This window comes from Macaca thibetana, chromosome 7 (genome assembly GCF_024542745.1).
Source record: "Macaca thibetana thibetana isolate TM-01 chromosome 7, ASM2454274v1, whole genome shotgun sequence".
NCBI lineage: Eukaryota > Metazoa > Chordata > Mammalia > Primates > Cercopithecidae > Macaca > Macaca thibetana.
Genome location: NC_065584.1, coordinates 125,273,809 through 125,290,549, shown reverse-complemented (window position 1 = coordinate 125,290,549; position 16,741 = coordinate 125,273,809). Strand labels below are relative to the sequence as shown.

The 16,741-nt window shown below is 53.5% G+C and overlaps 3 protein-coding genes across 6 annotated transcripts in view; 2 read left to right on the top strand and 1 right to left on the bottom strand.

Annotated features, from left to right (window-relative positions):
* DNAJC17 (DnaJ heat shock protein family (Hsp40) member C17) overlaps window positions 1–16,741 on the top strand; it is a 248,318-nt gene that overhangs the window by 140,897 nt on the left and 90,680 nt on the right. The window lies entirely within an intron of this gene.
* Window positions 2,418–15,773, bottom strand: SPINT1 (serine peptidase inhibitor, Kunitz type 1). Of its 4 annotated transcripts, none has more exons than XM_050799507.1 (11): window positions 15,605–15,773; window positions 14,763–15,302; window positions 6,833–6,960; window positions 6,457–6,595; window positions 6,154–6,372; window positions 5,998–6,024; window positions 5,552–5,677; window positions 5,386–5,436; window positions 3,979–4,149; window positions 3,717–3,764; window positions 2,418–3,266 (listed from the first exon to the last, which is right to left on the bottom strand). In XM_050799507.1, the coding sequence occupies exons 2-11, from the start codon at window positions 15,235–15,237 to the stop codon at window positions 3,061–3,063; spliced, it is 1,590 nt and encodes a 529-aa protein (XP_050655464.1). In that variant the 5' UTR covers window positions 15,238–15,302; window positions 15,605–15,773; the 3' UTR covers window positions 2,418–3,060. The 4 variants fall into 4 exon arrangements, with proteins under 4 accessions (XP_050655464.1, XP_050655465.1, XP_050655466.1 ...); XM_050799508.1 differs by having other exon boundaries at window positions 6,202–6,372; XM_050799509.1 differs by lacking the exon at window positions 5,552–5,677 and having other exon boundaries at window positions 15,605–15,753.
* The window catches only part of RMDN3 (regulator of microtubule dynamics 3), a 138,134-nt gene continuing 128,359 nt past the window's right edge, over window positions 6,967–16,741 (top strand). The window contains exon 1 of the mRNA XM_050799514.1: window positions 6,967–6,970. The gene's annotated coding sequence lies outside the window, so the exon portion shown is untranslated. The remainder of the gene's footprint in view (window positions 6,971–16,741) is intronic.

The following is a 16,741-nucleotide window of genomic DNA, read 5'->3' as shown; positions in this document are numbered from 1 at the left end:
CTTGGGCTTATGCATGCAGCAGAGCCGTGTAGAGCAGGAGTGCGTGGAGAGGGCAGCAATGAACTTTGGCTGGAGAGCCAGAGAAAGCTTTGTGAGCTGGAGCACAGGATAAAGTAGGAGCTTTCCAGGGCTGTGGGGACTTCTGAAGTAGAGGAAACTGCCTGTTCAGGGCATGGAGGTAGGGATCAAAGTTCTGAGTCATGTGGGTGGGCACAGAGCAGAGGATGGCTGGGGCGGTCTCAGGGATAAGGAGAAGTTTGGGGAACAGATTGTTTTGTCACTGTATCTGCAATCCTGTGGCCTGCACGCCAGAGTGTGAGCACCAGGAGAGCAGGAGCTGTGTCTCGGCGTTCATTACTCCACTCCTGTCACCTGCCTGAGACTGAGCCCTCACATCCTTGCAGGAAGAAGATGGCATCCAGTCATAGTCACAGCGCCCCCTAGTGACCCCCAAGAGCTCCTACCTCCTCGGGCACTCCCTCTGCACATGCAAGCAGCTGTTACTGGGGGCGGCACTTTGCCTGGCATCCTCTCACTTGATGTCTATCCCTCCCTGAGAGGGTGTTCACTTCAGGCCAACAAACCCTTATTAAGTATTTGTTCTGTGTTGATCTCTGTTCTAGATACTAGGGTAGAGTCTGAGAACCAACTGATAATGGGGGTTGTTCGCAGTAGGGATCAAGTCCATTTTGAGCCTCGAAGGATGGATGAGTGTCAGAGTAGGGGGTTAGAAGGGAAAACACTGTGCCCTATGAAATGGAACAATGGGGATGAGCCCCCCCCCGCCACTTACTCAACATTTACTAAACTACCATTTACCAAGGTCACAGAGGAAGCATGGGGTGCCGAGAACCCAAACATAACCGGATGCCATCTGCGGCTCTGGGAGCTCACAACCTGGCAGGAAGACAGATAGTAAAGGAAACAAGAGGTGCTCTGGCTCAGGGTGGTGTTAGCAGACGCAGGGGTGTGAGGCAGGGAGTGTCCACCGCCTGGCGTTCTGTGGCAAGGTTTTGAGATTAGGCTGAGGTGTGCAAAATGGGGAGGTGGTCCAGGCTGAGCAAAACCAGGTGTTACCCATCAAAAGAAGGCCTGTTCCGGCGTGCTAAGAAGGTCTGCTTCTTGATCTGGGTGCTTGCCTCAGAGGTGTGTGTCATTACGGAAACTCATTGAGCTGTACACGTATAACTTCATATATGTATATTCATGGCAGTTGTACTTGCTTAAAATTTGCTTTTAAGTGACCCCCCACCCCAGCCCTGCTACCTCTTTTGTAAGACTAGACTCTGGGGATCCAGTCCCCCAATCCCAGCTCTAGGGCCTTGGGGAGGCAACTTCAATGAACTACTTTCTTCACCTGTAAAATGGGGACGATTGTATTGTCATCACAAGGGTTGTGTGCAGCGCCAGCAACTCGAGATGTGTAAAGCATTTAAATGGTGCTTCCTCTGTGCCTCTCTCGGAAGTATCAAATTTCTAATGATTGGCAGTGTCTGGCACAGAGGAGCTCAATATAATTCACTGAATAAACAAGGAAATGAGCTCAAAGTTGTTTTTTTTTTTTTTTTTTTTTTTTTTTTTTTTTTTTGAGACGGAGTCTCGCTCTGCCGCCCAGGCTGGAGTGCAGTGGCCGGATCTCAGCTCACTGCAAGCTCCGCCTCCCGGGTTTACGCCATTCTCCTGCCTCAGCCTCCCGAGTAGCTGGGACTACAGGCGCCCGCCACCTCGCCCGGCTAGTTTTTTGTATTTTTTAGTAGAGACGGGGTTTCACCGTGTTAGCCAGGATGGTCTCGATCTCCTGACCTCGTGATCCGCCCGTCTCGGCCTCCCAAAGTGCTGGGATTACAGGCGTGAGCCATCGCGCCCGGCTGTTTTTTTTTTTTTTTTTTTGGGGGGGGGGGGCACCAAGAGGTAGCTTGAACAAATGCAGGGGTGTGGGTTGGAGTGGAGTGTCTCCACTAAAGGCTCCTGGGAAGGAGCTCAGAGCCTGGTTAGCAGGTGCTGCACTCCAGCGCAGAAGCCAGGGCTTCTGTGGGAAGGGAGGCAGCCAGTCACCTGGGCCCTAACCGGTGGAGGTAGGAGCCACGGTGCCTGTACACCCCTAACCCCAACCTCCAAATGAACAGAACTGTGGAGAGCTCAGCTGGCTTGTGGAGAGGATCACACCAGGAAGAAATGTTGCACAGCAGCACTGTAGCCTCCTCACACTGGTGGCTCCCATGGCCCTCTCACTCCTCCCCTCTGGTGGTCAAACCTGGCACTGCTCTCTACCCTCAGGGGCCAGGCCAGTTTCGAGAGAGACGATGGGAAAACCTGCTCAACAGGGTGGCCAAAGCCTGAACCAGCTGAACAGGACGGTCCCATCACCCCCCAGCAACCCTGTCTCCCTCCTGGCCCATAGAACAGAGCCAGAAACCCCACAAACCACTTTTATTACCCTGTGGGCGGGCTGGACTGTGATGTTGGAGAACCCTGGGGGTGGGGGCTGCGGGATGCAGCTGAGCCTCTCCTGGTTCTGTCTGCCAGTCCAGGCCAGGTTGGGGCTGGTCAAGGGCAGGGAGCCCAATCTTAGGGGAAGGCCTTCCCCACCTCTTCACCCATGCCACAGCATTAAATAAACAAAAAGCAACTCTTTACAGCACAAACGACACAGGGAAGTCCTTCCTCCCAGCCCTGGGCGCACCGTGTGGAAGAGGAGCTCTGGAGGACGGGGTTGGGGCCTCCAGGGTCTGATACCACCCCACGCCTCTTCCTAGCGCCATGGGGTAGGGACAGGCAGCTTTGAACAGAGGAAACAAAACTCCAACTTCCTCCAAACTCCTATGCAGGCAGGTCCATCTAGTCTGGTACTTCTGGTCCAAGGGTTTTCTGCTCCTTCCAAACCCTTTCTCAGGATCTGAGCTTAGCTGAGACTTCTCCAAGAGGGGCTGGAGCCCTGGTCTCTGAGGCACAGTGGGCCTGGGAAACAGGCAAGAGTCTGGTTCCAAAGTTTTTCCCAGCCCAGCCCTCTGCCTTGGCAAGCAGGAAGCAGGGCCAGGTGAGAGCCGGCAAGACCCAGGCTCAGAGGGGCTGGGTGGTGTGGTTATAGACCAGGTGCTCCGTGTCCTCAGTAGTGGAGACAGTGGAGCTAGCAGTGGTGGGTGGTGGGTGGTGGTGATGCCTGTGGAAGCCCTTTCTCTGGTTCTTGAAGAAGCAGTAAGCTAGGATGGATACCACCACCACAATGCAGATGACCAGGAACACTGCGACAGCCATCTCCACAGAGCCTGGGGAAAGAAGGGGTAGAATAAGGGGCTCCCATAGCCTGCCTGGTTCTGACACCCACCCCCACTCTATGGAAGGGACCAAGTCAAATGGATGCCAGGTGTGGAAGGACATGGGCACCCGGCTCAGACCTCCCACATATGAGCAGCTGAACAGCTCTGTGCGGAGCTCAGAGGAACTCTGGTGGGCCTCAGGTCTCAGCTCAAACTGCATTCCTTGCAGTTAGCTTGGGGGAAGCCTGGGACGCTGCTGACGGACATCGGCACGCACTTTACTGTACTCCCTCCCTCATGTGTGGCAAGCATCCCTATTTGATTACGGTACTCTGTCTCTGTAGGCCACCTTGGCATCCTTCTCAACACAGGTTGGGCTGTCACAACCCATCAGATGGAGTTGATCCGTGAGTTGATACCTACATGCCAACCTCAGTTACAGGACAGACCAGGGCTTACCTGTGTTGGGAATGGGGTTTTCCCGCCTCAGGCCAAACACATCCTTCTCTGTAGAATGATGAGGGGAGAGACCAGTCAGTACTAAGGGCTCAGAGACTCAGCTGCTCCCCAGTGCCCCAGACCCCGCACTGCCATCCTCTCCCACCCCTACTCTAGGCACTCTGAGGATGGAGGGGTGACTCCCACAGGCCTGGGGACAGAGTGGAGGCCACTGGCTAAGCCTTCCCCCTGTACATGCCCACCCTCTCACTGGCCCGCTCACTGGAGATGCCGCCACAAGACTCGAGGCACTGCTGCTCTTCCTCAAAGTTGTTCTTGTTGCCATAACAACCGCCATAGGTAAAGCGGGCACAGTGTTCGCTGAAGGGGTTGTAGTACCAGCGCGGGATGCTCTCCTTGCAGAGTCCTGTGTCTGGCAGATCCACACAGTGCCCTGGGGGGTATGGAGCAGGCTGTGGTGAGCGAGTCAACGGCCTCCCTGCCACCTTCTGCTAGGCTCCATGTGGCTGCTGCCCAGCACCTCCCCACCCACCACCGCTCAGGGAGGGCCTGAGAGGCCCCAAAACACCTGGCCCAGCTGCAGTGGTGCCAGAAAAGGGAAGACAAAGCCTGGACAATAATTGTAGGCACAAAAGTAAACTACGCTGACTCATAGTTATTTCAATTTTCTTTCAGCTTTTCTGACTGGGTCACAGTCTCAGTTTTCCAACACTGGGTCTTTGTTGGTCTTTCCAACACTGGGTGGTTTACCTCTTTTTTTTAGACAGGGTCTCGCTATGTTGCCCAGATTGGCCTCAAACTCCTAGGCCAAGCAATCCTCCCACCTCAGCCTCCCTAGTAGCTGGGATTCCAGGTGTAAGCCACCACGGCTGGCTGATTTACATTTCTTAACAAAGAGGATGGGCCTCAGGGTCTGAGCCTTGGCCGGCAACAGCATCCAGCTAGAGCTTATTATTATTATTATTATTATTATTATTATTTTGAGACAGGGTCTCACTCTGTTGCCCAGGCTGAGGTGCAGTGGTGCCATCTCAACTGACTGGTCTCCATCTCCCAGGTTCAAGTGATCCTCCTACCTTAGCCTCCTGAGTCGCTGGGAGTACAGGAACGCATAACCACATCCGGCTAATTTTTCTATTTTTTGTAGAGATGGGGTTTTGCCATGTTGCCCAGGCTGGTCTTGAACTCCTGAGCTCAAGCAATCTGCCAGCCTTGGCCTCTCAAAGTGCTGGGATTATAGGCGTGAGTCACCGCGCCTGGCAAGCTAAAACTTTTGTTTTATTATATTTATTTTTGTTGTTTTTTAATGTTTGGCAAGTAATAGTGGCTTCCCATTTATGGTAGTGATGTGAAAGTTCCTTTTTAATATATTACATTTAAAAAGTAACTGATTAAGTAAATAAGATCTGAGTAACATGCGGTGGGCATGGCTGAAATTATGAAGGTGTTTGGAGAATGACTGATGCCTGGAAAACACAGAGCCACAGAAGAGAGCCCAGGACCCAGCCAGGGAAGAAGCTGAGCATCTGGAGAACTGGGAGCCCACCCCGGCTCTTCGTGCCCACAGGCCCGTACACCCGGCAGGCCCCTCAGGCACTGCTGCATAGAAATAGTGAGGACGGCAGTGTCAGAGTCTGCCCTGATCCAGGGCACCTGGGGAGGATCTCACCTTTGTCACTGGGGAAATGGATGCGCTGGAGCTCGTCAAAGCCACTCGTGTCTGCAGAGATGAAATGTCAGAGGCTCAGCCCCAACAAAGGTCTCCCAGGGGTTCAGGGCAAGGCTGTCAGGACCTCCCTGTCTGCTGCCCAACCCCCTCTATTCCCCGGCCTCACATTTTTCACAGGTGGCCTCGTCGGAGGCGTCGGGGCAGTTGGGGGTGTCATCACACTCCAGGAAACTGTCGATGCAGCAGCCATTGCTGCAGCGGAACTGGGTGGGCTGACAGGTGCCAGAGCACACTGGGTGGGGGCGGGACGGGTGGAGGGGAGGTCAGGCTCAAGCAAAGAACAAGTGCCCAGGGTCCATCTTCTACCTGGGCCTCTCTGCTGAGACACAGCACATCCCCCATTCCCTTTCCACCGACCCCACTCCTCTCCCCGCAGACTGGGTGGATCCTCACAGGAGGATGCTGGGCTGGAAGGGGAGGGATATTTGTGGTACTTCCATAAACTCTGAGGGGAGGAACGGCTTGGGCAAAGGCAGGCTGCTCAGGGGCATGGGGATGATATGGGCTGGAGAAGTGGAGGGGATGGGGGATGGGGAGGGGAGTAAAGCCCACCTGGATGGTGCCTTTCCATGGAGGGGCCTGGGAGAGAGAACAGAGACGTGAGAGGAGGCATGACCAGGCTCCAGTGGGGATAAGATGATTGGGGGGGGTGGGCAAGGGAGAACTCTCACCACCCACCTCCCTGGCCACAGAAGAGAGACCACTCACCCTGGGGGAAAGTCGCCTGAGCCCCAGAGCTGCCTCTCAAAGGCCCACCTTGCACACCCCGGCAGGCTAGAATGCACTCTTCTTCCCGAAGGTAGTTGTTCTTGTTGCCCAAGCAGCCTCCATAAACGAAACTCTTGCAGATCTGCTCCATGGGGTCATAGTACCAGCGTGGGAAGGAGCCCCGGCAGCGGCCCACCTTGTTGGATGCGAGGCAGTAGTCTACGGGGGAGAGCTTATGAGGGGACCGTGCAGCCAATCCGCAGAGCGGGGGCTCCAGGTGCTGCCTCCTCACCCCTCCCTCACCTTCTGTCTGCTTGGTGGACAGCACAGTGACTGTGACGTTGGCTGTGTCCTCTGGGTGGTCTGAGCTGGTCACTGTCAGCTGGAACAGGTAGGTGCCTTCCTTGAGTCCCCACAGTTCCACCTGGTTTGGGTCTTTCCTCTGCACACAGAAGTGGCCATCAGGCTTCGGCACCCCCGATGCCTTGGGCTGCCCCAGGCTCGGCCAGACACACACCCACACCCCTGGAGAGGCCAGGGGGACTTGGATTAAATGCATCTTCAGCCTCTCTCCTCCCCATCCCATCCGGGGCCACTGGTTGGCCTAGGGCCCCAGAAAGGGGCTCCCAGAAGGCTGGCAGGCAGAGGGCGGGGTCGGAGAGTCAGCCCAGTGTCTCACCTCTACCCTGACATCCGTGTCACCCCGCAGTAGGCGCCAATCTGTGTTTTCCACATCCTTCAGCACCAGGGGTTCCTGGGGTTGTACCTTCAAGTCTATGCCCGCCCAGGTCTTGGGGATTCCAGACCCTGGTGGGGGGAGAAAGTGAGATAAGGTCAATTCTCACTAGATGGACCAGGCTTCTCCTAGGAGCGAAGTGGGGTGGTGACAGTATGGGCCCCACCTAGACCAAATGGGGACTCTGCAGCCTGCATAGGGTGCAGGTGGGAGCCCCCAACAGAACCAGCTTCTTGATCTCTATTCAGAGACAGCATGTTTTTGGTACACTGAAGATATTTTTATGTTGTAACCCACTTTCTTTCCTTTTTTTTTTGAGAGATGGGGTCTTGCTCTGTTTCCTAGGCTGGAGCACAGTGACTATTCACAGACTCGAGCACGGCCATTATAGCCTCAAACTCAAGCAATCCTCCTGCCTCAGCCTCGTGAGTAGCTGGGACTAAAGGTGCAATCACCACACCCAGCTGTAAAACCCTCTTTCTGAAGCAAATTACTGAACAAATTGCCATCTGATCTTAGTGAGTAAACACACACACACACACACACACACACACACACACACACACACGTGAGGGAATGGGCTTGTTTCTATTTTCTACAATAGAAACACCTCAGACACACTCGGCTTCCAGTTACAAGGGGTCCCGGGAGCCACGCCCTTCCTTGACTTGACAGTGCCTGTGTCTGAGCCTGTGTCTGAGGCTTCCCCACCTCAGGATGGGATCAGGGAAGGTGACGAGCACAGTGCAGGATCGCTACCTGTAGGGGCTGAATGGCGGCCCCTCCAAGATATGTTCACATCTAACCCCTGGGACCGTAACCGTGGTCTGATGTGGGAAGAGGGTCTTTGCAGAAGTGATTAGGATCTCCAGATGAGATCATCCTGGATGAGCTGGTGAGGCCCCAAATCCAATGACAAAGTATCCTCATAAGAAACAGAAGAGAAGACAGAGTGAAGGAAGAGAAGGCCACGCGGAGACAGAGGCAGAGACTAGAATGATGCAGCCACAGCCAAGGTATGCCTGGGGCCACCAGAAGCTGGAAAAGACAAGGAAGGATTCTCCCCTAGGGTCTTTGGAGGGAGCGCAGCCCTGCTGACACCTTGACTTGGGGCTTCTGGCCCCCAGAACTGTGCGAGAATAATTTTTTTTTTTTTTTTTTGAGATGGAGTCTCACTCTCATCCAGGCTGGAGTACAGTAGCACAATTTTGGCTCACTGCAACCTCTGCCTCCAGAGTTCAAGCAATTCTCCTGCCTCAGCCTCCCGAGTAGCTGGGATTACAGGTGTGCACCAACATGCCTGGCTAATTTTTGTATTTTTAGTAAAGATGGGGTTTCACCACATTGGCCTGGCTGATCTTGAACTCCTGACCCCAAGTGATCCTTCTGCTTCAACCTCTCAAAGTGCTGGGATTACAGGCAGGAGCCACTGCACCTGGCCAAATTTCTGTTGCTATTTTCTGTTTGTTTGTTTTTGTTTTTTGTTTTTTGAGACGGAGTCTCGCTCTGTTGCCCAGGCTGGAGTGCAGTGATGCAATCTGGGCTCACTGCAAGCTCCGCCTCCTGGGTTCACGCCATTCTCCTGCCTCAGCCTCCCAAGTAGCTGGGACTATAGGCACCCACCACCACACCTGGCTAATTTTTTTTGTTTTTGTATTTTTAGTAGAGATGGGGTTTCACCGTGTTAGCCAGGATGGTTTCAATCTCCTGACCTCGTGTTCCACCCGCCTCAGCCTCCCAAAGTGCTGGGATTACAGGCGTGAGCCACTGCACCCAGCAAATTTCTGTTGTTTTAAGTCAACCAGTTCGTAGTCATTTGTTACAGCAGCTCTAAGAAATTAATACATTGCCCTTCAGGGGATTAGTTCAGTTGGGCAGATAAGACCCCATGACATGAAGCAACATGTGGACAAAACAAGGCAGTGGACGTTCAGAGAAAGGAGGCCACGGCAGGCTAAGAGGATAAGGGAAGGCTTTCTGGAGGAGGGAGAAAGGATTTTTTGATTTTTTTGTTTTTGTTCTTGTTTGGTTGTTGGGAGAATGTAGGGTGTTGTTGAAAATGGCAGAGCACAGCTGGGCGAGGTGGCTTATGCCTGTAATCCCAGCACTTTGGGCAGCCAAGGCATGCAGACACAAGATCAGGAGATCAAGACCATCCTGGCTAACACAGTGAAACCCCCTCTCTACTAAAAATACAAAAAATTAGCCTGGCATGGTGGCACGTGCCTGTAATCCTAGCTACTCAGGAGACTGAGGCAGGAGAATCGCTTGAACCCAGGAGGCGGAGGCTGTAGTGAGATGAGATCGTGCCACTGCACTCCAGCCTGGTGACAGAGCGAGGCTCCATCTAAAAAAAAAAAAGAAAAGAAAATGGTAGAACTCATGAGAAACCAAAGCAAAGCAAGGAGTTAGGAATTTGCAAGGCCAGTTCGGTGGACAGTAAGGAGAACAGCTGGGTTTGAGTTGACCTGAAAGCACCCTGGATGCCAGGCCAGGGTGTTTGGACACAGCAGGAGTAACATTCAAATATTAAACAACTGGTAGTACAGAAAGGGGACAGACACTGGCCGTGAGCAGTGGCGCAGAGTCCTGGAGGCCATGGCTGCACCAGACATTGACCTCTTAGATACATGACAGAGGTCCAGGAGTTCAAAGGGAGGGGCCAAAGGCTTGGACAGCAGGGACACTCCTGAGCTCTGGGCGGCAGCTGTTTTCCCATTCGTTTGGAAGTATTCTGTGGCACGAGGAGGCTGGCAAGTAGACCAATACAGTGGTCCAGGGCGGATAGAACAGGAGTGGCCTGAATGCCAGAGCAGTCAAGGGAATGGAGACAAGGATGTGAGAAACAACGCTGGGCTGATGCTTCTGGCTTCTCCCCTGCCAGTCTCTGGGAACTGGGAAGAAAAAGCCAGGACACAGGCAGAAGGGAAACCGGATTTAGAGGGAACATATGGGTTAAGTCACAGCGAAGTTAAATTTGGGAGAAAGCAAGCCACCCAGAACCAGCAGACAATGAGGGATAGGCATGGCTTGGAAAGAGAGGCGCTGGCTGAGTATATGCTGGGCAGCATGCTAGGGACCCCACCTGCATCAGCCATACCCGGGGTTGGCACTAGCCTGCAGGCCAAATCCAGCCCACTATCTCTTATATTTTGGAATGGATGAAAAAACAAAAGGAGAATCCTTTTTTATGACATGTGAAAAGCACATGAAATTCAAATTTGTGTCCATCGATTGGAACACAGCCTTGCCCATTACATGTTGTGTATGGCTGCTTTCATGTAACAACAGCAGAGCTGAGTAGTCACAAGTAGGACTGTACGGCCCACAAAGCCTAATAATTTTCTATTTAGATCTTTACAGAAAAAGTGTATTGTCCCCTGGAGTCCATCATGTACCTTTATAACCAGCCTGCCACACCTACATTCTCACCTCTTTTCAGATGAGAAAGTTGACACCAGAAAGATTAAATGGCTTGCCCAGAGTCATTCAGTTTCTAAAGGCAGAGCTGGGATTTGAACCAAGCGAATGCTCCACAGCGAATGCTTTCTCCAAAACGTAATTCTATAGGTTATCCACCCGCTCAGAGGTGTGATTTTAATTGCTTTTATAATCTTGGGTTTTTAAATTTTGCTTTTCTAGTTTAGGTAATACATGTATGATATAAAATTCAAAAGGTGGCTGGGTGTGGTGGCTCATACCTGTAATCCCAGCACTTTGGGAAGCTTGAGCAGAAGGATGGCTTGAGCCAAGGAGTTTGAGACTAGCCTAGGCAACATAGTGAGACCTCATATTTACAAAATAAAAAATTAGCTAGGTGTGGTGGCTACTTAGCTATTCAAGAAGATGAGGCTGGGAGGATTGCTTGAGCCTAGGAGGTCGAGGCTACAGCGAGCTGTGGTTACACTACTGAATTCCAGCCTGGCTGACAGAGTGAGACCCCATTTCAAAAAAAAAAAAAAATCAGAAAAGCAAAAACCAATAGTGAAAATTAAGTTACCTCTTCTCCTTAAGAAGGAACCTTCTCCATCAGGTTTATTACCCCAAAGGTATCCATTTATACGTGTGTGTGTGTGTGTGTGTGTGTGTGTGTATGTGAGAGACAGAATATCAACAGACAGTATTTGAATTTGCAGGCATGTGAGTTCTTCATCTTGTTTTGCCCTTCATATATATTGGAAATCGTTCCCTAGCAACACATGAAGAGTTTCCTTTTGTTGTTGCTGTATCATATTCATTGTATAAATGTATCACAATTTATAATTTATTTAACCAGTCCCTACCAGTTTCCTGATTTAGATTTTCTTTCTTTCTGTCCTAAGAACTAAACCATGCTGCCTTAGGGTTTATTATTATTATGAAAACAACATCACAGTATTCAATTATAGGATGTGTTGACAGACAATGCGATTGTTTCCAATTCTTCGTTATTATAAACAATACTACAGGGACTAACTAGCTGGTAAGCTGTTTTATCCGTGTATAGGTACAGCTGCAAGAAGAATTCCTACAAGTGGAATTGTGTCCAGGGCTGTGTGCATTTAGGTTCGATAGATATTGCCCAACTACCCTCCACAGAGGCTCTCTAGAGAGTTTTTTCAAGTGTTAGAGTGAATGCAAAGAAAAGAAGAGAAGGTAAAGAGATAAGAACATAGGAAGGTAAAGAGATAAGCTGGTAGGAGGCTGAGTCACAGGGATTCCTCTTTGGTGAGGCAGAGAAAGCAGAGCCAATGGGGGACTCACAGAAGGTGGTCCTGGGGCTGAGAAGACCAGGATGCACAATGACAGCAAAAGGGATGGGAAGGGAGAGATTTCAGGAAGAAACATGTTGAATGTTTCAGAGGCCTACAAAAATAATAGAAAGAGAACTGGGTTCCAGGGATTAGGGGAAATAAGACAGGAATGAGCAGGAACGAAAAGTGGCTGTCTGGAGGCAACCTCCCAGCCCAGGGGCTTGGTTGACAAGCAGGAGAGTACCCTGAGAGCACATGCCAAGGGAGTAGTGAGCTGGGAGGAGCCCAGTCCTCCATCCTTGCATTTTGTAGAAAGAAGACAGACTACTTAGCAGTCTGTCTAGCAGACAGACAGGCTAGCCCCACTAGGCCCCCAGAGTGGAAGTAGCATGCAGAGTGATGCATCAGACTTTGAGCTGAATCAGAGGCTGAATCTCACCCCCACACAACTCAGTCCTCTCCAAGCCCCAGCCCCCAGGACCAAGGAGCAGGTACCTTGCCTTACCACTCCCTTCTTCCCACCCCCAAGAGAGCAAAGGGCTAGAGTAGCAATAAAACCAGTCCTTCCCCCAGTTAGTTACCAGGTCTCAGGACCTCAGGGAAGTGCAGACTCCACCTCCTAAGCCACTTCATAGGACTAGGGAGGAGGAGAGGTGGGGGAAGAGAAGGGGAGAGGAGGAAGTGCAAGCTGCTCGGCCTCCAGCTGCAGGAATCTTCTGGCCTGGCCTGGCCACAGGCAGAAAGAGGAACAAACAAACGCATTCTGGGGAGCATTTATCTATGTAATAGGAGAATCAAAGGTTTGGAAGCTCTCAGTGCCCGTGACCCACCCAACCTGCCTCATCCACCCTAGCCCTTAATGACTCTACCCTGTCATTACCCACCTCCAACCTCTCTAACTGGACCCAGCTAAGAATAAACCCCTTGACACACACACAGCTTTTCCCACTTCCCAAAGCACTGCAGTACTCTTAAGAATGGCCTAGAATGGCCTGGAGCTCATACTCAGTCCAAGCCCTACCTGCCTCCCTCAATGTACCAGGAAATCCCCACTCCACCCTCTCTTGTGGCAAACAGGCAGGTCCTGGGGGTTTCCAGATGAGGATGGCTGGTCTCAAGACCATGGGGCCACAGTCCAGCTCAGCTCCCTGACCAGACTCCAGAATTTCACACTCTGGCCCTGGAGAGGGACTCCCATGGGGCCTCTGTGGAGCAGGAAGGGCAGGAGCAACTCAGGTCAATAAGAGTCATCACCACCTACACTTTCTGCTACTTCCTTGTGGAACAGGCTGCAGCCCTGGTCCAGTGGGACTTGGTGGCCCAGCCTGGCCCTCAGATATGTCCCCCTCCCATCCCCAGGAATCCCCATGTCACCTCTCCTCAGAGACCCAGGAGAGCACTGGAAGGATAGGGAGAAAAGAGGACCCTTAGCTTGGCAGAGTGACTAGCCCAGGAAAAGGCTGCAGAGGAAAGCCCTTTCTCCACTTTCCAGAATGGAGACCACGCCCAGATGTGGCCCCAGTCCAGTTTTGGCCCCCGAACTCCCCAATCTCCGGCTCTGTTATCCACTGGGCTATGTTGGGTCAGAATGCTAGGTTTTTACCAGAGAGATGGTCTTGTGTGAAAAACAGCACGGGTTATTTATTATTTCAAAAAAAGAAAAAAGAAAAACAGCACGGGACTTTTGGAGGTCTCCCTTGTGGTGAATCCCAGGCCTACCATTTATGGGCAGTGTTACCCTGGGCAAATTCTTTAACATGGGAGTCTCAGTTTCCTAATCTAAAAAGTGGGATGACTGCTAGTAGCACCCTTTTTGGAAGTTGTTGTGATGAGGCCTGAGTGAGAGGATGTGTGGCACAGCAATCAGTAAGCTGTAAAGTGCTCACGGAGCTTATGAGAGGTGACCCTCCCCTGCCCTGGAGTCCCACCTGGCCAGAACCCCAGGTAGAGAGAATGGGGAACCAAGGCTCTGGACTGGCCCTGATCCCAGCAGACAGTTCAGCCCCGGGAAGAAAGAGGAGGAGCCCTGGCCTTCACTTTGCCTTTATCCATGGAAGTAAACAAGGCTTGGGCTACCAGATTCTAAGCAGGGAGAGCCCTGTCTGGCTCATGCACAAGCACACACACCTGCCTGGACAGCTGACATCCCTTCCCTACTAGGTATACATACCAACAGGCTGACTCACCCCACAACCCTCCTCATCCCCCACCCCAGAGCCTCTAGGCTTCTGTGCCTACAACATCACTCCTCTCCCTTTGGATCAACTGCAGACTGGGCTTGTTTTCTAGTCTCGGATCTGGCAGTCTTCCTGGACCACCAAAAGGCCAATCCATTCCTAGGGCGTAGAGAGATGCTAAGAAGTCCCAAGTCCAGCCAGTGGAGGAGTCTATGGCCAGGCTCACCTGAGAGGGCATCAGTGTACCCAGACTAGTGCTTGGCCAAGGTGCCTTTCTAGTCACCAGACCATCCAGACAGCTCACTCCTTCAATCAGCCTATCAGTGCCATAGGTCAGGAGTCCTGGGGACTGCCTCTCCCCTCCAGTACACACAGCCCAGAGCCAAAGGCCTCCCTGTGAGCACCAGCCCATCACCTCTGAATATTCTGAGTTCAGGAGACAGAGCCTGGGCCCTGCCCTCCCTACTCGTGTCCCCTTTCATTTGTTTACTGTTTGTACTGCCTACTTCTAAGGAGGACTTCGGGTAGAAGTAATCCCAGCACTTTGGGAGGCCAAGGTGGGTGGATCACCTGAGGTCAGGAGTTCAAGACCAGCCTGGCCAACATAGTGAAACCCCTGCTCTACCAAAAAAAAAAAAAAAAAAAAAAAAAAAATTAGCCAGGCCTGGTGGCTGGTGCCTGTAGTTCTAGCTACTCGGGAGGCTGAGACAGGAGAATCACTTGAACACGGGAGACAGAGGTTGCAGTGAGCAACCAGAGATCATGCCATTGCACTCCAGCCTGGGTGACAAGAGCGAGACTCCACCTTAGAAAAAAAAAAAAGAAAAGAAAAAAGAAAGAAAAAAAGGCAAAGAAAAAAGAAGTGGACTCTCCTTAACTCCTCTCTGATGTTCGCCTCCCCTAGGACCCCACAACCAGTCCCTTTTCCGAGTCTCTCCAAACTCATCCTGACACCCTCCTCACCTCCAAAGCCCTGGGTCTGCAGCTGGCGGTAGGAGCGGTATACTTCCCTCGTGAGGTAGTTGATGAAGCCCTCCCTGGGCGCGAACTTGCACACGAAGTTCTGCTCGTAGAGGCAGTTGATGAGGAAGCAGGCGGCGATGGCGTCCTCCCCGCGGTCGGGCTGCAGCTCCACCAGCGCTAAGTTGCAGTTCTGGGTGGTGCAGCAGGCGCGCACACAGTCCCAGCCCCGGCGCACGCTGGGGGACTCTAGGAAGGTGGCTCCGTTGCTGACCGAGGCATTGGTGTCCAGCACGAAGGCAGGCACCCCGGCGGTAAAGAGGTTCAGGCAGTCGGCTCCCGCGGGCAGCCCCGGGGGCGCGGGCGGCGGCCCGGCCTGGGTGCCCTGGAGGCCGAGTGAGCACAGAAGCCACAAGGCGACCGCAGGGATGCGGGCCGGGGCGAGGCGGGTGCCGGCCATAGTCCTCGCAGGGGCCATCGCCTTCCTCTCCAGGGGGATCACCTTCAGAGCGCGGGCCTCTGGGTTCCGAGGGTGCTGGTGACCTGAGAGAAGGGAGGGGACAGAGGAGGAGACACATCTGATCAGCCGGGGAGACTTCGGAGGAGGCGGGCCGGCCAGGAGGAAGTGGCGGGGAGGAGGGACCGGAGCACCCCGGGAGCGAAGAGGGAGCGCGGACCCTGCCCTCCCACTCGCCCTCCAGGAACCCGGCAGCCAGACGGACCGACAGGCGGACCGCTAGGGAGGTCACGTACCCGGACACACGCAAGAGCGCAGAACAAAGGGACGGACATGCTCCAGCCCGCTCCGCCTGCGCCTCGGCCTCGCGCGCCGGGGCCCCGGTTACCTGCGCAGGTGAGTTGGGTGGGGCCGGGTCAGCCGAGGTTCCGGTCCCGGCTTCCTGCGCGTCTCGGACCGCGGCTTCCGCCCCGGTGCTCGGAGAGCTGGGGTTCGGCCGCCTTCTTCCCCTGGTTTCTGGTGAAACTGAGTCAGCGCCGTCGGGGCGGGGCCGACATTCACCTCTGCGCTGCCGGCCCCGCCCACGCCCGGTGAGCGGCGGCCTCCTCCAGCGCCGAGCTCCAGTCCCGGCCCGGCCCGCCCCGCGGCCCCGCAGCCCGGGCGCCTCCCCGGCAGCCAGCTCCTGTAGGGGCTCTCGGGCTCCATCCAGTCTAGCCTCGCGAGGGAGCCCCGCGCCCGAAGCGCATCCCCAGCCGGGAGGGGACGCGGCCCGGACGGGAGGGTCCGGCCTCTGGGGCGGCGGCCTCCTGCCTTCCTTTCCGGCCGGGGCCTGCATTCCCAGCCCCAGACCTGAGGCCTGATGCAAATAATCTTTCCGGCCCTCGGGAAATCATTTCCATTTCGTGGCGGGAAGGGAACACAAAAGTTGCGTGGCTGCACCTGTGATAACTGGGATCCGGGATGTCTGCCTCACTGTCAGCTCCGGGAAGCCCTCCCTGCTGTCAGGGTGAGAAACGGAGGTGATTCCCCACGTCCAGGCTGCCCTGGCTCATTGGACTGTTGCCCCTTTCCCTGGGGCCCAGGCTTCCTCTCTTTCACAAAAGGGACGCTGCTGGCCACTTTCTTCCAGGGAAATATCATCCTCGGAAGCCTGGAGGTTCTCCAGTTCACCAAGTAGCTGAGTTATTGCCCTTCACGAAACCGTGGACTCCTTGAAGCCAAGCTTATTGCTCCTCCTGAGTAAAGAACTCTTAAGAGACCATTCTTTACACGGCAAGGGTCTGAACAGGTGAAAGACAGATGAAGGCAGGGCTGGAGGAAGGGATCACATAGCATTCTCTCTTACAATAGAGATTCCAAACCTTTTCCTGATGGCTTAACAACCCCCAACCCAATGGGAACATTCTTCCCAGTTTCTCATCCAGAGCAGCTTTGCCTAGCAGATCCTGTGGCCAACCCTTGGATTTTGCTGAACTGCGACATCCTTCAGCTGCTCACATGAAGCGTGTTGGGGTGGGAATCTGGG